This window comes from Vigna unguiculata, chromosome 3 (genome assembly GCF_037176805.1).
Source record: "Vigna unguiculata cultivar grain cowpea cultivar isolate G323 ecotype 2 chromosome 3, ASM3717680v1, whole genome shotgun sequence".
NCBI lineage: Eukaryota > Viridiplantae > Streptophyta > Magnoliopsida > Fabales > Fabaceae > Vigna > Vigna unguiculata.
In genome coordinates, this window is record NC_140794.1 from 25,616,273 (window position 1) to 25,637,794 (window position 21,522).

At 37.0% G+C, this 21,522-nt stretch overlaps 1 protein-coding gene and 1 long non-coding RNA gene across 4 annotated transcripts; both read right to left on the minus strand.

Moving 5' to 3' along the window:
- Window positions 1–683: 683 nt before the first annotated feature.
- Window positions 684–3,945, minus strand: LOC114175882 (thioredoxin M3, chloroplastic-like). Its single transcript, XM_028060723.2, has 2 exons — window positions 3,514–3,945; window positions 684–1,351 (listed from the first exon to the last, which is right to left on the minus strand). Exons 1-2 carry the CDS (start codon window positions 3,686–3,688, stop codon window positions 1,032–1,034), a joined length of 495 nt encoding a protein of 164 aa, XP_027916524.1. The 5' UTR covers window positions 3,689–3,945; the 3' UTR covers window positions 684–1,031.
- A 2,109-nt stretch (window positions 3,946–6,054) lies between these two features.
- LOC146887636 (uncharacterized) lies at window positions 6,055–21,229 on the minus strand. Of its 3 annotated transcripts, XR_014993822.1 has the most exons (6): window positions 20,868–21,229; window positions 20,730–20,765; window positions 20,503–20,634; window positions 14,132–14,188; window positions 6,486–7,654; window positions 6,055–6,375 (listed from the first exon to the last, which is right to left on the minus strand). It is a non-coding gene; the product is annotated as an uncharacterized LOC146887636 (long non-coding RNA). The 3 variants fall into 3 exon arrangements; XR_014993824.1 differs by lacking the exon at window positions 6,055–6,375 and having other exon boundaries at window positions 7,469–7,661; window positions 20,868–21,197; XR_014993823.1 differs by lacking the exon at window positions 6,055–6,375 and having other exon boundaries at window positions 7,469–7,709; window positions 20,868–21,196.
- Window positions 21,230–21,522: the final 293 nt, after the last annotated feature.

Sequence of the window (21,522 nt, forward strand, 5' to 3'; positions counted from 1 at the left end):
TTATAAAATTGGAGACTAAATTGGATCAAAGTTTTGAATTTAAAATAATTTCAATTTTTACTCAAATTTAAGAAACCAATAACATATTAATATTAATATATATATATATATATATTCAATTTAATAATCTTCAACATTTTCTCTATTTTAATATTTAAACGCAATTATCCATAATCACAATGAGTTCTTATCAGGTTTGTCTCTGATTTGAAAAATTCCTGCTGGGTGAAGGAGATTTCCGACTTGAGGAAACAGGCTGAAATATAAAACGGATGCAATAAGAATAATTCGGAATCATAAAACCAGAATCTCACTCAAACACGCCAATCTGCCCTTACCAACAAACAATAGTCATGTTTTTATTTTATTCTTTTTTATTTCATTTATCTTATTTCAAAGAGAATTAGTATCTACTAATAGGGACCCATCATATAATATCTGACATATTATACATTTATTTATATATATAATATTCCTTAATGTTACATTTGTATATATTATTCGTTGTTCCTTGTTATTTCAAGCCAATGTATAAATTGCTTCATACTGCATATGTCCAATACGCACAAATCTTCTGGGTTTCAATTTCTTAATGTGAAAGATTGAAATTATACAATGTGGAATATAATATTGAATTAATCTACAAATGTGTTTTTTTCTATGTGCTAGATGACTTTCCCACAGAACCAAAAGCAGTCGCTAATATTATTCATTAAGTGATGAGAATCTGAGATCACCAATGACAGTGAATGCATCAGATTCCATCACATAATCATACTCTTTTACAGTGCATAGTCAAACATATTGTTTAACTAAGATATTCTTTCTAACTCAACAACACTTTCAAATCAAATTGTAGACACATTCATTATGAAATCAGTCTCACACGACAGCACCTGTTATGGGAAAAAAAACCACACAATATGTACAAGAACTCGGCAATGCTGCATGGTCCGAAAACTACAAGAAAATATAACTGAAAATGAACAAAAAGTTCACCTATTTAAGGTTTTGCTCCCGAAGATCCATGATTAGGACTTGAGCACCCTCTCAATAGCAGCCACATAAAACTCCTTTGGCATGGTACCTATTACAGAATCGCATTTCTGACCATTTTTGAACATCAAAACCACTGGTACAGCCTTAATGTCATAGTCTTCAGCAATTTCCATGTCAGTGTCTGTGTTGACTATGAAGCATTTGAGTTTACCAGCATACTCTGTTGCAATCTCGTCGATTATCCGGTGAACCATCCTGCATGGTCCACACCAATTTGCATAGAATATAACAAGGACTGGAGTTTCACTTTTCAGAATCGAATTATCCCACAAGTCTTTGCTAACTGGTGTAGCTGCCAAATCACAAGTTCACATGATTAAAGGCCCATCTATTGATTCAAGTCACAATACACACTGACATATCATAAATGTAAAATTGAAACCAGGATCAGCTAAAAGCAAGAAACAAACAAACATGAGCCTTGAATCATTGGGTGAAGTATTTCAACATAAATACCCCTTTGTCATAGTTACATACATAGAGATTGAGAAACTTTTTACTCATAAATAAACACAAACGACTTTAGATGCTTCCCACATGGATTATTCCAATCCTTCCTTTTCTATGGCAGAGGGGACATTATGTATGTCATTTCATAGGTTATCCCATCATGATATGATTCAAGATAAACTATAAGTCTGAAAATAAACAACTTGGATATACAGCAATTGGGTTAGGTCAATAGGTCAAGCACCCAAACCTATTGATAAAATAGCCATAATATGAGGGAGGATGTGGGGACAAATGAACTTTTCAAGCTCTTCACATGAGAAAACGAATATGACAGTTCAAAATTATCAAGTTGGTCACAATGTCTTCAAAAACAAGAGGAAAAAGAAAAGAAACTATTACATTATGCTAGCAACTCAAACTAGGAATCAATACCAATATTCAATACAATGATGAATGTTCAATTAGGCTACACAATTTTCTTGATATTTAGATAAAGATGGATAAAAGAATCAAAAGGATACTGAGGTTTATAATGCTTCCTATCTCTAATTACAAAAACCATCATTGTAACAGGTCCTGTATGCTGGGCTTTCATGTGGAAATAAGATAATTACAAGTAACAAACCTTATTTTACATGCCAACCTTCCACAATTCCATGCCTCTGCTGGTTATTTTGACTACAAATGATTTACAAGCTTCGCAAAACTTAAACACAATTCAAAAGAATGAATCTATTCCAACTGCAACTTATACTGAGTGGTTTGAACTGGGATACTAAATGTTAATGGGAAAGCCTATTTTGTGAATTGCAATTTGAATTGTATTGTGAATAGTAATATTCATGATCAAGAATGAGACAGCACAGACACAAATATATAAGACATACAAAAGCACAAAGTCATGATCAATGATCAATATCTCTAGGATTCTTTAACACAAAGAAACACGTGAGAAATGAAAATAGACATAAGTTAACATAAATCTAGGTGATTTCTTGGGTTTTTGAGTTTAATATCACATACCAATTAACAAATTAAAAGAAACAAAAGACATATAACTTGTGAAGGCAATCTGCAAAAAGCCCATACCCGACCCGATTTTCTTTCCAATGCTCTCTTCATAAAGCTAAACTCTGAACCCTAAACGGCACGTTCTGTCACCAACACACTAACCAGATTTTCCCTAGAAAAACCTCAAAACACTGGCAACAATGATGCAACTCCTGCTAGACACAAAAGGTGGCAATAGCGTAATAGCACCTCTGTGCCGGAATCATGCAATTAACTAGGAGATCGCAATTCATGGATAATCAAGATTGCATTGAAACCAGCAACACAATAGTGTGACAGCACCGCCGCTGTGCCAGAATCATAGTGCAAACCACTTGGATATCGCAATTCATGCAATACGTGAGTGATCTGTGCAATACGCTGGACAATTCAGACGCAAAAACCATACTCATCATGATTTGCATCACCAGGCTTCCAAATCGTATCAAATCAGTATTATCGTGCTATACTAACTACCACGGTTTGAACCTTTCTGACACACGAATTATTCTGAAAAAGGCAAGAGTGAGAGAATGCTAAAGGGGAACTATAATCCTATTTTCAAGCAGATCCAAAAGGACCATTTCAACACGCCCACCGTTTCACAGAACTCTACCTAAAATTTACCCAGAAGTATAGATTTTGTTTGAGTTTAACACCTAAAAAATATATCTTTCAGTCACTCTAAACGTGGTAACTTATTGAAAACCTAAGCTGGAAAATGCTACAAAGCATGAAAGTTAAGCAACGCACAACACTTTTTAAGTGGGACAGGATTAGAGGAAAAAACAAAAGCCAGACTAAGCATAATCAATGAAATCCAAATGAATGAATGTTGAATGCACCCCACCCCATAATACAAGCATGATCTTGGCCACGATCTCAACCCAAAAGTTTTAAAAAGAAACCCCAGAAGCGTGAAAAGAACTAGATAAATAACTAGAGAGATACCTGCAATTTGGTGACGCGAAGATTGAATCTTTGGCAAAAGAAGAGGGGTTTGAAGGTGTTGAGGTTGGTGGGGCATTCGAAGAAGGAAGGGGGGAGCGTGAGGGAAGGCATGGGAAGAAGGGTCTTTGGGTTTGGGAAGAAGGGGAGGGGAGGAGATGAGAGAGAAGGAAGCCATTGAAGAAAGAGAGAGTGAGAAGTTAAAGGAGACAAACACAAACTATGGTACCGCACAAACAAAACTCGGAAACAAATAAAGACAGGAGGGATGAAACAACGGAGGATGCGTGAGTGAATGTGATATGGGGATCGATGTTCTTGCTCAATTACTCACAGCTCCAATATCATCACACATGACCTTTATTTTCACGTGTCCTAGTATTAATTTAATAACTTACAATTATTCCATGATGCATACACTTCTAACTTATCGCTATTTCAGTGAAATATATATAAAGTAATAACATATTATAAGAGAGTTGTTAGTAAGAATAAAGTGACGAATTTATATATATATATATATATATATATATATAGACCAACTTCTACTGTACCTATAACACAGGAATTGTATTATGGAAATTCCCAAAATACCTATTTCTATTTCGGTGATACTTAGTCTTTTTTTTTTGTTATTTTCAAATTCTGCTTTTCCAAAATATCCATGACTATACGACGATGACACTTGTCTTTTTGCGTAGTTTTTTTTTTTTTGTGATTTTTAAATTTTGCTTTCCCAAAATGCTCATGTGTATATATATACCTATCGCTTATAGTGGTTTTTTTTTTGTCTTTTTCAGTTCTTGTTGATTTCTGCTTCGCTGTCCACGTAGAAAGGAAGAAGGGAAGTGACGAATTTGATCATTCTTCTCCGTCATTTCTCGTCTTTGTCCTAGGTTTTCTTCTTCTTTGGCACATCGTGTTTCTTTCTTTTCATTTTTATACATTCTTGTATATCTCGCAATTGTCCCATGAAAGATGTTGTGTTGTTTTCTGATTTTCACATGTTCAAAACCACATAAGAAATGCTAACCATTTCTTTTTTCGATTGAAGCTTAGTTTGCCTCTTTGAAGGAATGCTTAGTGGTTTGTTTTTTTTAGAAAAGCATTTGTTTTATTTATTTATTTGGAGTTTGTTCTTTTTCTAGGTTTTCTTACTCTCAAAATATTCATGTTTGTATGCTCACGTTCTTAGTCTCAAAATTTGTGTTTTGTTTTCTATTATGCAAAATTGCTGGATTACATTTCAATGTTATTTTTTTCTTTAGTAGACAAAAACAAGATGAGTATATGTGTGTACGGGGGCGTTTAATTAAAAGACAAGAATTTGTGAATGAGATTTTGCTTAATGTGGTTGGTTGTTGAAAATAAAGTGTTTCCCGTCTCTTATGCTTATGTTCTTACTCCCAAAATTGTGTTTATTTTTTATTATGCAATTTTTTGAATTACATTTCAATGTTATTTCTTTTTTTCAACAAATAAAATTATGGTGAATATTTGTGTTTATGGGCATCGTTTAAATAAAAGGTAAAAAATTGCAATTTGAGTTGTGATTTGGTTAATGTGTTTTGTTGTTGAAGAAAAAGAGTGTTATATTTGGCATTCCCGGCGGTTTTAACTCCGTTAAAGGCGTTATCCGCGGTTTGGTTTTTTTCTAGAAAAAACCAACGTTGTTAATGGATTATCGACAGTTTCTGACACCCTTGTTATTTACCGGCGGTTTTTGGAATCTCTATTATTTACCGGCGATTTCTAGGACCCACGTTACTTAGTGGCACTTTCTGGAACCCCCGTTACTTACCGGCGGTTTCTCTAACCCCCGTTACTTACGGGCGATTTTTAGAACCCCGTTACTTACCAGAGGTTTCTGGAACCCCCGTTACTTACCGACAGTTCTGAAACTCTCATTACTTGCTGACAGATTTAGAACCTCTATTACTTACCGACGATTCTAGAAACCCCGATACTTTTCAGGAATTTCAAACTTTTGCTAGTTTTTTCAGTAATTTTAAATCCCTGGTGAAGTATTTTACCCTTGCAATGCAATTCATTATTTATTTATGTTTTTATTTTATGTTTCAAATTCCCTTAATTTTATTTATTGCACTTTTTTAATCACATAATTCTTAAAACATATCAAATAAAAAGAAAAAATTATAAAAAAATTTATATTTGTTTATAACTAGATATAACAATCATAAATCAAGGAACATTGTCTATAAGTTCAAGTAAATATTACAATATCTTTGTTTCTTTATAATAATAAAATAGTGAAAGTTTAATAACATTCTTCAATTATCAATCTTTATCTAAATAATTTGTTTATTCGTTAGGAATACTCCATGTATCAGATACCTAAAATAAAAAATAACCATAATTAGTAACTTTTTTTATAGTGTAAAAAAAAAAATATTAGTTACCTAAAAAATAAAACTATTGTTACTCACTTTGATTGTGTAGGGCATGTTATTAGCTTCTACCTGAGGTAAGATTTGTTCCAACTTTTCTTTTGGCCACAATTTGTCTATGTTCTTCCTGCAAATTCAAGAAGTTAAATTTTAAAATCTTTGAACACAAAATGGAGAATATTGTATAGGGTCTTCAATACTCTCAAGCTTTCCAAAACAATCGAATTCTGAGCAAGAAGTTTAATAAGCCATGTAAGAGCAGCAATTGTGGTATCATGGCTTGCAACCAACATAGTTAATTATTATCCTTCAATTGCTTATCTGTGAATTTATTTTCATCCTCTTCTCTATCTTTGTAGTGTTTCATAACTAAGGATCCTAAGAAATCCTGTTGAAAGTCTTCGCCACTTCTCCGCAAAATTGTAGAATCCAACATCTCATACATCCTATCTCGAACCTACACACATTCATAGCATGCATCAAAGTGAAAGAAAGTTAAGTTATCTTAGTAATTGAACCAAAGCACCTATTTATTTCTAGGTGGAAAGTTTTGTAGTACTTTGTTACCTTGATGCCACGATGAAAAGTTGTTCCTGGAAGTTTAAAAGGCAGTGATGCAAATGAGGAAGAAATAATCTGAAAATTTGATCTAAACTTTTCTTACTCCCCCCTTAAAGGCTCTAAACTCATGATCATACTTCCAATCACTTTTAGAGTAAACTATAATATTCAAAATTTCAAACATTTAGTATGGAATAAGAATGTAAATATAACGAAATATGAAATTTTCTTTGTTTGAAAAGTTAGTGCCACTCAACTATAGAAGCCTCCTCAAGAACCAGGACTTTCCTTCCTTCCCATTGACCTCATGCTTGCATCTGCATTGCTTGTATGTTACTAAAATGAAAATAATTTTTCAGTCCATCAATTGATAAAGGTTTACCAACCAATATTCTTAGCCTTTTGTGTGCCTCTCTAGTGGTATGCAACAAGCTGGTGGGTCCTATAACTTGATAGCCAGTGTAGAACAGATTCAAAACAATTACGAACATGTACACTTATAAATGCTCAGTCTTTTGTCATTCTCTTGCTTGATATAGGGATTGGTCAGTTTAATTGTATCAGCTATAAAAAGGTATGCTATGATGGATGAGATAGATGATGACGTGAAGGTGAACAAATGTTACTATGATCAATTACTTGTCCCATCTAGAAGAGGAATTATGGATGGTGTGTACATCAGAACTAAAATGTCTAGGCATCTAGAAAACATTTTAGAGAAAAGCAAAGATAAACCCATTCCGGGATCCAAAAAACATTTTAGAATTTAGAATTATTTTAATAAAGATTATACTCCTTTAAGAGGATGAAATCAAGCCTAACAAGAGGATAAAAAATTAAAAAACCAACTTAAATATGCAATCAAGAATGAATTGATTTCCCTTCCTATTACTTGTTGTAACATCCTGTCAAGATATTAGAGATCTAAATAAATAAAATAAAGAAACATTAAATCAGCTTCATTTAATAATACCTCATTTCCCAAAAAATACGGAAAATTTAAATCTTTTATTACTTCCAATAATTAACCAAAATCCAAAGATTATAAACACTGGAAATAATATAAAAGTGTCTCATAAGTTTTTACAAATATTTCAAATCATAAATATAAAAGCTTCCCAAGATACCCTCGCTCCGTGGCTAAGCCTCACCAGAACCACCTGCATCAACATCGTCTGCTCACTTGTACCGCACACACGATCATCGCCAAACATAAGCAGATAGGATGAGCTTAACAAAACAAACATAATAATATATATTATATATATATATTCACATATATAAAACACTTATATATAACACAACATTCACATCAGGGGAAATTTCATTTCTTTAGTTCCATACCACATTGCTACAACCATGTGAATCGTGTTTTACATCTTCTAGTGATTACCTCAAGATGACTTGTTGCCATACCTATCGGCCAAAACCGATAGAACACATGTGGAAAACCATTGCTACGGATCATACACCGTAACGCTAGGTGGAGTTCCCAAATACGAACGTAGTTCGCAACGTCCCAAGATTACCAAACTCGTTAGCTAACTACTGAGGAGGGCAATCTATCTGGACCCATCCATACTGACCACAACCAGCACACTCACACTAGCAACACTCGCCAACCCAAGCTCAACTCAAGGGTTCCTCGTGTTCATCCACCATCCCAAGCTCAACTCGAGGGATGCCATTCCGAGTCAACTCGAGGAATGCCACGTGCTTAACCCCTATCCCGAGCTCAACTCAAGGAACACCAGCAACCCACCTTTGAAGCATCACTAAAACCTTGTAGATCACGCACATCCAGTATGAAACACCAATACTGTTGTAGTAAATCCGCCTGGCGGGGGACACGTACCGCCTGGCGCCAAGCGCCTTAGTCCTCATTTTCTCTGCAACGATCGCCTGGCGGGACTTCCTCTGCTGCTAGGCGCCACGCGCCTGAGTCCTCACTGTCTCTGCAATTATCGCCTAACGAAACTTCCTCTGCCGTCAGGTGCCACACATGCAGACTGGCCTCTAGATATCCACTATCGCCTGGCGGGTCGTTCCTTATCGCTAGGCACTATAACAGAAAAATGTGATTAGTGGTTTAAAATGTCTTAGTGCCTTTTCACATTTTCTAACCTTCTTCCCCCCCTCAACTTAGCTCGTCAAATTGAGTATTCTTATAATGTTTTACAATCCATAATTCACCTTCACCATACCATGGCCTAATTGGAAACTATGGCCTAATCCAAAACACACCAGAGGTTCAAGTTTCATATAGTCTAAGCTGACTACACCATTTATGAGAAATTACCAAGTGTAAGACCCGTAAAATTTAATTAATTAATTAATTAATTAATTAATGAATACGGGTGGGAAGATCATTTATGACATTAATTTTTTATTGGTATGACGTGAAAAAGTACTAGCTCAAGTGGTTGAGAGTACTTTAATTGTGTGAGAGGACTTGGGTTCAAGTCCTATGTATGCCTATTTTGTGTGTTATTGTTTTGTGTGTTATTGTTTTAAATATATGTTAATCATGTTATGGAATAATATGATATTTGGATTATATTAGTTAGCATGAAATATGCATTAGTTGAATGGTTTGGCATTGAGTTGGCATTGCATGGTGATGGGTTCAAACCTTGGAGAACCCAAATTAAACTTTATTTTTGCTAAATCTTAGTTTGGGTTGAATGTGAAGAGTTGATGGAAACCTAGATGAATGGGCAACTAGGAAGCTTGGAAGGGGCTGAAAAACAGACCATAAAAGATCATTGAATGGTCATAAACATTACCATTAATTTTATTTTTCGTTTTTGGTAATTAAACAAGCATTAAGGGCAATAATAAAAGGCTAATTGTGAGAGAAAGGAGGGTTTTGGAGTCTGAACATTTGAGGTATTGAGGGTTGCACGAATTCAGAGAGAAACAGTGAGTAGGGAGTGGAATTGAAGGGCTGGACAATGGGAGAGCTAGAGGAGTTGTTGGAACTCAAGGAAAAAACTCAAGCACTATATTTTAAGCGAAGGAATTCCAAGTTAGGGGAGTTTTACACGCAATTTTTATGTTTGACTATGAACTGTATGAATGATGGTATAAACTGTGTGCATGTTTTCTTGCTCTGGTTGCATTTTCGTAATTCTTGAAAATTTCCAGAAACCGCCTACAGGCTGTTCATAGCCGCCAGGCAGCACATGTGTTTAATGTGGTTTTGGGTTCCTGGAAAGGAACCGCCTAGCGGCACACTCCCGGCCGCCAGGCGACGCATGGCGTTTTACTCAATTCTGGGTCTGTTGGATGAAGCGCCTGGCGGTATTGATTGAACCGCCAAACGGCGCGGGTCAAATTGACTTGTTCTTGGTATTTCTGTAATCTAGGTTGTTTTAATCGGAGGAATAGTTAAGTTCAACCATTTAAAGATGTTTGATTGTTAAATGGCTATTGATTTCACACCATGGGGCGTATGAATGAATGAAACAGTAATGGGAGTTTTTGATGGGCAGAATTAGGGATTTTGTAGAACTGGGGTATTAGTTGTTAATCACACTAAAATTGTTGCTGGGATTGGTCGAGATGATTAATGGTTTCATTGTTAATGTGTCTTGGGAGAGAACTGGATGAGGTATGTAGAGAAACACATTGAAAAGGTGTGAGGAGTTCCTCGTAGGTGCGGGAATTCTAGGGAATTGGCCAGAAACACACGTACCGCCTGGCGGCACGGGGCTTGCTGCCAGGTGCCAACACAAAGACAACAGGTTTGTGTGGCTGCGAAGCACAGTGATGGTTTTGGGTGTGTTACCCCGGTTTTTGTTGGAATAGAATACTTGACTCAGAGATATATAGGGAAAATGATGATGGCATTCTCGGGTATGATTTAAAGAGGTTGGGATTAACTGAGAGTGTAATGACATTATCTATTATAGGTATGGATTATAAAAACTCAAGACATAGGAGAAAATTATGGAATTAGATCCTCTAGGTGCAAGGGGCTAGAAACTTCACTCATTTCGTGAAGCGGGTTTAGCTTAAAAGAGAAGTGTTGTTAAAGGATTAGATAAAGTAAAAGGGGGATTTAACTCCAAGCTAAGGTTAAAATGGGAGTGAATGGTGACAATTAAAGGGAGTTGACTTGGATTGGGTTGGAAATGACTGTGATGATTAGAATCAAGGCTAAGAAGAAGGTGTGCATTATCTTATGGTGAAGTGGAATAAGGAGAATGTTAACTAGAGCCTTTGGTTGTAAGCTTGGGAGGTTGATCTTGTGTGGAAGTAGGAAATTTATGACAGGTTAGTCTCTGGGAAAGCCATTCCACTAAATTGGTTAAAGGCGTGAGTTTGGATGCTGGGTTGGGGAACTAAATCTGTGCAGGTTTTCAAAGAAACCAGTATAGCGTCAGTACTGATATGGTGCCTGGGGTGACTGTTAGATTGCCACGTGAGAGCCACAACGTCAATGAAGTCTGGTGCGAGTCCGCTTGGCGGTGAATGCAGTTACGCCAGGCGGTTGTGGTGGATTCAGTGAGGTCTTAGCATGGATGCACCTGGCGGTGTGAACTGTCCCGCCAGACGGTGCCTTCAATTGTTGGTGGTTTTAAGGTGCTTGGTGCCTGGCGGTACGTGTCCCCCGCCAAGCGATTGAGGAACCCTTGAGTTGAGCTCGGGTTGACGAGTGTTGCCGGTGTGAGTGCGCTGGTTGTGGCCAATACGGATGGGTCCAGATAGATTGGCCTCCTTAGTAAATAGTTGACGAGTTGGGTAGTCTTGGGACGTTACGAACTATGTTCATATTTGGGAACTCCACCTAGCGTTACTGTGTGTGATCCGTAGCAATGGTTTCCTGCATGTGCTCTGTCAGTTGTGGCTGATAAGTTTGGCAGCAAATTACCTTGGGGTAATTACTTAAAGAGCTAGAATACGAATGATCTGGTTGTGGCCAAGTGATATGGAATAGAGTGAGAGATTTTATTTGGATGTTTGCATAAAATTTATAAGTGACTACATATATGTATATAAATATGATTGTATGTTGATTTTTATTAAGCTCACCCTATCTGCTTGTGTTTGGCGATGATCGTGTGCGCGGTACACGTGAGCAGAGGATGTTGATGCAGGTGGTGCCGGTGATGCTTAGACACAAAGTGGGGGATAGCGTGGGATTTTTATATTTATGTTTTCTATCTTTGAATTGAAATAAATTGTAAAGGCTCATGGTCTATTTTGGATTAGACTTTCAGTTTTGTATTACGAATTATGGATGCTTTATTTTAATAATAAAGTTTTAAATTTCCTGCGATTTTGGAAAATGAGATTTATTCATAAATGCGACGTTCTTATGACTTTAATTATTTTATTTATTTTAAATCCGTAATATCCTGAAGGGATGTTACACTAAGTACTAGTTGTTTAGTTCCTAATATCAGATTATAAGCTAAGCATACTTTCCATATCCTTTAATTCCACTCGGAGCTTAGGCAACATCTCAGGCTAACAAGTACTACCTCGAATTGTACAGCAATTATTTCCAATACTAATTCAACCAATCTCCTCTACACCTTATTTAATCCCCTTCTCTCCAAACCAACCCAAGCTTAAGTTAAATTCCAGGACTTTAATTCATGCACATGTTAATTTATCATTGCCTACTCCAAATATAACCCAAAACCCTTATTCATGTTCTACTCGAACTGAAAAAAAGCCCAACGCTCCCCTGCACCTAACAACCACATAATTCTCGAACCCCTACGATGGCGCCTAGCGGCACCTAGCCTGCTGCCAGGCGGCACCTAGACTGTCGCCAGGCGGTGCAACCAAATTCTGGAAAACCATAATCCCTCCATGCACTTAACGAACCATGAATTCATCGTCATCACCATGTTTACCAATTCATTCAAGCTCACTACAATGAGTTGTGTTCTAGTGTTAAATTAACATAAACAATTCACTACCAATCAAATCTACTCCGCAAACGATTCCAAAATCTAAGAACCTTATATTATTCGACCCATAATTAGAGATTATACCAAAATCGTCAACATACCTCTTACTACTTCAGAATTTCACAACTATTCATTCCCATTTGCTTAGTTAATAATTTCCACATCCTTTCCACTGATCTAGAATAGCCCAGAACCCATAAAAAATCAAAATTTAGCCAAACAGACTCGTGTCGCCTGGCAGGTATTCATCATTGCTAGGCAGTTCATCAGAAAAAACCCAGAACTGGGTTACAGACTCGTGTTGTGAATTCTTTCTTGATCACCAATGATCTCCCTTTGGTTTTCTCTCCCAATTCAGCTTCAAAGCTTCACTCAAACCTCACTACTCTCAAAATTCGTGCTCTTTTTTTTTTTTCAGTACAATCACAGCTTGCCAAAACCCTTCCTCTTATCATAAATTGACTTTTTAAATGGTGCCTTAAAGCTAGGTAAATTACCAAAAACGAATTTAAGGTTTGATGGTAATGTTTATTACCATTCATTGATTCTCTATGGTCCGTTTTTCAGCCACCCTTGGCTACTAGGGTTTCATCTACCCCTTCATATCCATGCCAAAACTAAGTTTAGCAAAAATAAAGTTTAATTTGGGTTCTCCAAGATTTAAACCCATAACCATGCCAAAGCCAAATCAAGGCTCAACAATTCAACCATTTCACATTTTATGATAACTAATATAATTCAATGATTATATTATTCTCAATCATGATCAACGTAATTTAAAAATAATAACAAATAAAAAACACATAATTGACATACATAGGACTTGAACCCAAGTCCCCTCACAAAATCAAGTACTCTCAACCGTTTAAGCTAGTACTTTTCTACGTCATCTAATTTAGAATTTAATGTCATAAAGGCTTCCACTACCCGCATTTATTAATTAATTATTTATTTATTTAATTAAATTCCATGGGTCTTACACTTATTACATGAAATTGTATTATTACTTCCCCAAAATTTCCTTATTTGTAACTTATAACTCCTTCTATTCCTTAATATAGTATATCACCGTCTTTTCAAAATTCTATATTACATCCTTGGCTCTGATACATTCTTAAAACACATGTTGATAGTGTTATTTCAAAACTCATTCAAATGTCTAATTACATTGTAAGATTACATCACTAGTCAGGTGTTCTAGAATCACATCCAAATTTGGCAACTAAATATCTGAAATTATTAAGCTTTAGAAAATGATCAAGTGCATGGACAAGATGTATGTGTATGAAACCAGTCAGTTAATACGTCTATGAAATGTTAACAGTACATTTTATTCCTTCCAAGCAGAAACATGGGTCCATGACAGAAGAAATGTCTAAAAAAGTATAAAAACTCTGAAGTAGTGTTTGGGCAAACATTCCAAGGTAACTTTGATCCATAATAGCAAAACATGAACTAACAGTGCACATATATAGAAATAAATTTGTTAAATTTTAATCCATACATTCTATAAGTTAAATTTTTATATTATGGTTTCATCTTCAGAATCATTGTTAAATTTTAATTAAAATAATTATTACTTTAATTCCAATTTTATGATACAACTCCAACACTTAAATTTAAAATTTTCACAATTATTAAGTCTACTCTATTTTACTGCAGGAAAAGCACTAGTCTTATGTAGGTCTACCAGTAAAATAGTAATTGAGATGAAATATCAATTACCTTGGTAGTTGTATATTTCCATCTAACCATGCTTAACAGATCCACTTGCACCACCACCTATTTATAACACCACGCAAAAATATCAGAAATCCAAATGGTTTTCAATTTTCATCCTTGATTAAAAGATTTGAAATAGTTGAGCTTATTTTTAGTGTATTTGGAAGATGATATGAAAAATGTGTGAATGAGAGAGTATTGTGATTACTCATTTTCTCTTATTAAAACTTAATTGAACAAACTTTATACACCAGAACAGAAGAATCAACAAGCTGAATTGATTTCTCAACAAACATTGTTCATAAATTTACATGTAAATGCAAAAAGGCTAATCTTAAATTTGATATATAAAGAGTCCCAATCACAAGTCCAGTGGATGTTGATCAGTAGCAAGCAAAGTGATACATATGGTATTGTGTACAAAAGGAGGGCCAAACAGACAGTTGAAACAGTTAGAAACAGTTAGGAATGTAAACTGTAACAGACCTATATAAGTCTGTTAAGGGTCTAGGTGTTTTTTTAAGTCTGTTTTCTGTTTACAGAATTGTGGGAAGGGCTGAGAGAGGGTCTCTCAGAGTTTGGTGCAAAGTGTGTGTAAGAATCAAGTTCTTGGAATTTTCTCCCTACCACTGCAGTGGGAGATATACCCATATTCAATAAAACAGGTTGTTAGCTAAGTCCAACAATTACCAATCCTATCAATTGGTATCTAGAGCTGGGATCTTGGCACTGTGATCGCAGCGTCACCTGGGTATGGTGAATACAAGAATGGAGGCAAGATTGGATGGATTGGAAAAGTTGCTCCAAGAAATGGCGCAAGATCGTGATAAAACTGATAATGAGAATCATGATCGCTTTCAACGCATTGAAGACTTGCTGCGAGGGGTTTCAGGGCTGGTGGAGAAGATATCTTTGGGAGAGCCAACATGGCAGTCATCCTCAACAGGGCATTTTCGTCCTCATGATCGTCAGAAGGAGGAAACAGATCTGGGGTTGTGTTCGTCGCGCTGGAGGAAACTGGATATTCCAGTTTTTGTGGGGGAGGAGGCCTATGGCTGGACAAATCGTTTAGAACGATATTTTCAATTGAAGGCTGTGACGGAGGAGGAAAAAATGCAAGCGGTAATGGTAACATTGGAAGGGAAAGCTCTCAACTGGTTTCAGTGGTGGGAAACCTGTCATCAGAACCCTTCTTGGGAAGAGTTTAAAGTAGCAGTGGTTAGAAGGTTCCAGCCAACCATGTTACGGAACCTTTTTGAAATCTTGATAGGCTTAAGTCAGAATGGAACGGTTGATGAGTATATTGAGCAGTTTGAGATGTATGCAGGATTCTTGAAGGGAATTGAGCAAGAATACTTGGTGGGGATCTTCTTGAATGGTCTGAAAGATGACATTAAGGCAGAAGTCAAATTGTATGACCTTGCTACGCTGGCAGATTTAATGCTTAAAGCCCAAATGGTGGAGGAGAAGATTCGCGTGCATTCGAAGGCTTGTTATTCATCTCTGAATAGGTCTACCACTACCTCCAAACCTTATACAGTGATAAGAAGTTTTTCCAGGGAGCCAACAACCTCAGGAAGTTCTGTCAATTTCAATGACGGAAAAGGGAAATCGAGGGAGACTACTAGTATTGCCAGCAACACATCGGGAGGGCAACGTCTTAGAGGGGCACCCTTTATGAAATTATCTAAGGCTGAGTTACAAGACAAGATCAAGAGAGACCTTTGTTTTCGGTGTGATGAGAAGTATGGCCCTAACCATATTTGCAAAAACAAACAGCTCCACATGTTGTTGTTAACAGAGGAAGAAATGACGGGATTAGAGGTTGTTCAAGACAAACCTGAGGCCAATGATGAAATGGGGGCTGCAAAGGGGCAAGTTTTGCAACTCTCCTAGTGCACCATGGCTGGGATCACTACAAAGAAGTCCTGGAAGTTAGGGGGTAGTATTGGGTCTGAACGAGTAGTGGTGTTGCTGGATTGTGGTGCATCCCACAACTTTATTTCCTCTAGCCTTATTTCTAGATGTGGGCTGCAACAAGAAGACACACCTCCATTCATGGTGGAAGTTGGTGATGGCCACAAGGTACGGTGCCAAGGTAAATGCCAAGGATTTTTATTGGATTTATAGGGGTTCCAGGATCAACAACAATTTTTCGTCTTTGATTTGAGTGGGGCAGACATTGTGTTGGGGCTGGAATGGCTGGCTAGCCTTGGGGAGGTCAAGGCAGATTTTGGTCAATTAAAATTAACCATCAGGAAGGGTGATACAGAGAGGCTTATCACAGGAGATCTAACTTTATCAAAATCGTAGTCTTCCTTGAAGACTATGTTGCACGAATGGCGAAACGAAGGATCGTGTTATCTGCTGAAATGGGGAGAAGAAAAGGAGGGCAGCCACACTCTAGATATCCCTGCTACATTGCTTCCAATTTTAGAGCTCCACGAGACAGTTTTTCAAGAGCCCATAGGCTTACCTCCTAGCCGCAATCATGATCATGCTATTCACCTCCAACAGGGAGCCACAATCCCTAACCTCAGACCCTACAAATACTCCCATCAGCAGAAAAATGAAATTGAGACCTTGGTACAAGAGATGCTTCATGCTGGGATTATTAGACCTAGCATCAGTCTGTATTCAAGCCCCATAATTTTGGTTCGAAAGAAGGATGGGGGGGTGGCGATTTTGTGTCGACTATCGGGCTTTGAACAAAACTACCATCCCTAATAAATTCCCAATCCCTATAATTGAGGAATTATTGGATGAATTGGCTGGGGCTGTGCTCTTTTCGAAATTAGATTTGAAATCCGGGTATCACCAAATTTTGATGAGGAAATGTGATGTTGAGAAGACTGCCTTCCGAACTTATGAAGGCCATTACGAATTCCTAGTCATGCCCTTTGGGCTGACTAATGCACTAGCTACATTCCAATCCCTAATGAATGACATTCTCAAGCCCTATCTACGGAAATCAGTGCTGGTTTTCTTCGATGATATTTTGGTTTACAGCCCCACCTTAGAGCAGCATGCAACTCATTTGACAAAAGTTTTGCAGGTGCTGCAACGTCATCAATTGCGATTGAATAAGAAAAAATGCAGTTTTGGGCAAGCTAGTTTGGAATATTTGGGCCATATTATTTATAGTAAAGAGGTAGCAGCAGATCCTCAAAAGGTTGAGGTTATGCAAACGTGGCCTGTCCCTAAGAATCCTACGTCTTTGAGGGGATTCTTGGGTCTCACAGGGTACTATCGACGCTTTGTGCAATGATATGGGAGCATTGCTAAACCTCTAACCAAATTATTAACCAAGGAAGGGTTTCTTTGGACAGCAGAAGCTCAACAAGCTTTTGAGACACTAAAACAGGCTGTCACTCAACTGCCTATCTTAACAGTTCCAGATTTTTCCAAGGCTTTTACTGTTGAAACAAACGCCTCTAGTAAAGGCTTGGGCGTTGTCTTGTTACAGGAGGGAAAACCCCTGGCCTTTTGGAGCCAATCTCTGTCTGAAAGAAGCCAAAACAAATCTATATATGAAAGGGAACTTATGGCGGTGGTTCAAGCCATACATAAATGGAAGCATTATTTGATGGGAAGTCACTTCATAGTAGTTACAGATAAAAAAAGCTTGCGATTTCTCAATGACCAGCGGCTATTAACGGAGGAACAGTTCAAATGGGCCTCGAAATTAATTGGGTTTGATTTCGAAATCACTTACAGACCAGGAAAGGAAAATACAGTGGCGAATGCGTTATAAGAAAGGGGCATTTCCTCGCTTTATCCAGCTTTCATATTGATGAGTGGGAAGCCTGGGAAAAGGAAGTTCACCAAGATTCTAAACTTACCTCCTTAATCCAGGATCTTATGGTAAATTCGAAGGCTCACCCTAGATATGAATGGACGAAAAACAGATTGTTTTATCAAGGGAAATTGGTGTTACCAAAGCTTTATTCCCGCATCCCTCTTATTATTAAGGATCTGCATGAATCCCCGTTTGGTGGCCATAGCGGCTATTTCAGAACGTTGAAAAGGATAGCAGGTGTGGTATATTGGGATGGTATGCGGAAGGATATCAAAAACTTTGTCATGCAGTGTGAGATCTGTCAACGTAATAAAGTAGAAACCTTGGCTCCTACAGGGTTACTCCAACCTCTACCTATTCCCACGCTTGTGTGGTCGGACATCTCAATGGACTTCATAGGAGGGTTACCTAAGGCATAAGGGAAAGATACCATTTTCGTGGTGGTGGATAGATTGACCAAATTTGCACATTTTTTCCCCTTTCTCATCCTCACACAGCAGCAGAGGTGGCTCACGTATTTCTTAAAGAAGTGGTCAAGCTTCATGGGTTTCCTTCAACCATTGTATCTGATCGCGATCAACTTTTTTTAAGCAACTTTTGGCGTGAATTGTTTCGACAGGCAGGGACAAAGCTGAAGTTTAGTACAGCCTACCACCCACAAACGGATGGCCAAACCGAGGTAGTGAACCGTTGCTTGGAAACGTACCTTCGTTGCATGACGGGGACGCAACCTAAACAATGGCCCAAGTGGCTGCCTTGGGCAGAATTTTGGTTCAACACCAATTACAATGCTTCCTCACAAATGACTCCTTTTAAAGCTCTCTACGGACGTGACCCTCCCCTACTTCTAAAAGGGACTACAATTCCTTCTAAAGTTGCTAGTGTGAATCAACTACAATAGGAACAAGATGATATGCTTCAGGAACTCAAAGCTAACCTCTATAAAGCCCAGGATCAGAATCGGATTCAGGCCAATAAACATCATAGAATGGTGGAATATCAGGTAGGGGATTGGGTCTATCTGAAGTTGCAGCCCTATAAGCTTCGGTCCTTGGCTAAGCGACCCAATGAAAAGCTCTGTCCTCGTTTTTATGGGCCCTATCAGGTGCTTACTCGTGTTGGTCAGGTCGCTTACCAGCTTGACTTACCTCCCCATAGCAGAATACATCCCGTATTCCATGTCTCGTTATTGAAGAAGGCTGTTACACCACCTACAGTGCCTCAATCCTTGCCTCCAGTTTTGGCTGACGACTATATGTTGGAAGTTGGTCCTGAGCACTTGTTGGACGTTAGGCGTACGCCCCAGGGAGATCTCGAAGTCTTAATTTAGTGGAAGGATCTTCCACCCTCAGACAACAGTTGGGAATTAGCTGAGTGCATTTCTAGGGAGTTCCCCGAATTTAACCTTGAGGACAAGGTGAAACTCCATGGAGGGGGTAATGATAGATATGGTATTGTGTACAAAAGGAGGGCCAAACAGACAGTTGAAACAGTTAGGAATGTAAACTGTAACAGACCTATATAAGTTTGTTAAGGGTCTAGGTGTTTTTTTAAGTCTGTTTTCTGTTTACAGAATTGTGGGAAGGGCTGAGAGAAGGTCTCTCAGAGTTTGGTGCAAAGTGTGTGTAAGAATCAAGTTCTTGGAATTTTCTCCCTGTCACTACAGTGAGAGATATACCCATATTCAATAAAATAGGTTGTTAGCTAAGTCCAGCAATTACCAATCCTATCACAAAGACTTTATTATGAGCTTATCTCCCGGGAAAACTCCAAATGATTGTTGAAATAATTAATCAGACGCTCCTTGTTTAAGCACCTTTGTTCCATGAATAATTCTAGTCACTACTGCATCAGTAACACTAGAACCAATTCTAACTACAGTATATACATATAATACATTAGAATTAAGTCTAAGATTTGTAAGAAACTTCAGTATGAAATATATTAGAACTTAAGTCTACAAATAGAAATACCTTACCTGCAAGATTTTTAATTCTTGCATGATTGGTGAGAAAGTTTGAGAATTCAACTTCCATGCCAAGATAGGAACTTTAGAAATTTTTTCAATTGATTACTTGACCGTCTAATACCATCACCCTATGCAAATTAAGCTCACTTTCTTGAAATAGGCTATAAAGTTCAAAACTTTAATTTAACCTTTCCTAAATAAAAGCATACACTTCCATTAGTTAAGAATTTAATCAGGGTGGGAAGTTTCATACTAAACAAATATATATATATATATATATATATATATATATATATATATATATATATATATATATATAAAAGTAAATCCACCATCTTATAGTTTTATGCTGGAAGTGATATTTTAGTCCTTTATTTATAAATTTGTTGATCATTTATCATGTAAAATATTCTTATTCTCTAATTTCAAACAATCCAGAAAGTATTTTGACTCTTCATTGAGATAACTTATTGGCTTCAAATCTTAGATTAGAAATACTATCTTCAAATCTTATATAATCTTCCAAGTGTCTCCCATCAAATAATTTAGATTATGATTCGGGAAAAGAAAAAGAATAAATGAAAGTGAAAGTTGAGGGAAGCTCACTGTGACTCTAGAGATTATCTGCCACTATCTCAGCTCTTCTAGTTGCATCTCCAACCTTTGTTCTACAGTGGTGTAATGCCTCACTCAATCCTTTTAGAGTTTCGAATACCACTTCCATTGTAGGAAACCTCACTGGGAAATTTTATGACCTCACTAGTAAACCTCATTATGCACAACAACTATCTTTGAATTGTTATAATAACTTTAGGTTAGGTCAAGCGACAAACCTATGAACAACTGCAAAGCAACATGAATAACCAAACCTGCAATGCATAAATCAGAGCCACTAAACACAATGCATAACAGATTTAGATAAAAGAGGAAAAGTGAGAAATTAACAAGAAAGTGAAAAAAAAAGTCACTACCAATCCAAAGTTGCGATTGACGGATGAAGATTCAAAAAGAAAAAGTGCATAGAAATTGGAAGTTGCGCTTTAGAAGCTACGATTGAGAAAGGGCAAACTTAAGATCTTTTACTGAGATTGAGAGAGGGCAAACATAAATTTGTATATGAAATTGAAAGATTAAATAGAGATGAACTAATGAGAAAAAGATAATTGTGTTAGGTCACGCGAAAAGAATAGAATGGACTGTAGAGAAGAAAAAATGCACTGTGAAAAAGTGAGAGGGAAAATCAAATTTTCCAGCTTTCATTTAAAAGACCTTTGCACTTTCCAGAGGTTTATTAGGAAACCTCTACTGTGTAAATAAATTACTTGAGGTTATTCTAACCCCTTTTAAGAAACCCGTGTTATAATTCAAAATTTTTGTAGTGTTTGTTTGCTTCTTACAATTTTTATCTTTTTATGTTTCAATCCAGGTTGATGATATTTTAATTTTAAGTTGTTTATGTGTGTATGTTACTTTTTTTCATTTTGTTTTGAGTTTTTATATTGATGTTTAATATGGTTAATGTACCACACCTAGCCGATCTCGTGAGCACTCCAACACATAATCACCCTTGACCGAAAACTCATATCGACCAAGACTGGGAGACTAGTGTACCACACCTAGCCAAAC

What these genes read in the sequence shown, in the direction of transcription:
- LOC114175882 (XM_028060723.2), bottom strand. Translation starts at nt 3,688, where the DNA reads ATGGCTTCCTTCTCTCTCATCTCCTCCCCTCCCCTTCTTCCCAAACCC. An exon ending in TTCGCGTCACCAAATTGCAG is followed by an intron (nt 1,352 to 3,513) that starts GTATCTCTCTAG and finishes GTGATTTGGCAG; the next exon opens with CTACACCAGTTAGCAAAGAC.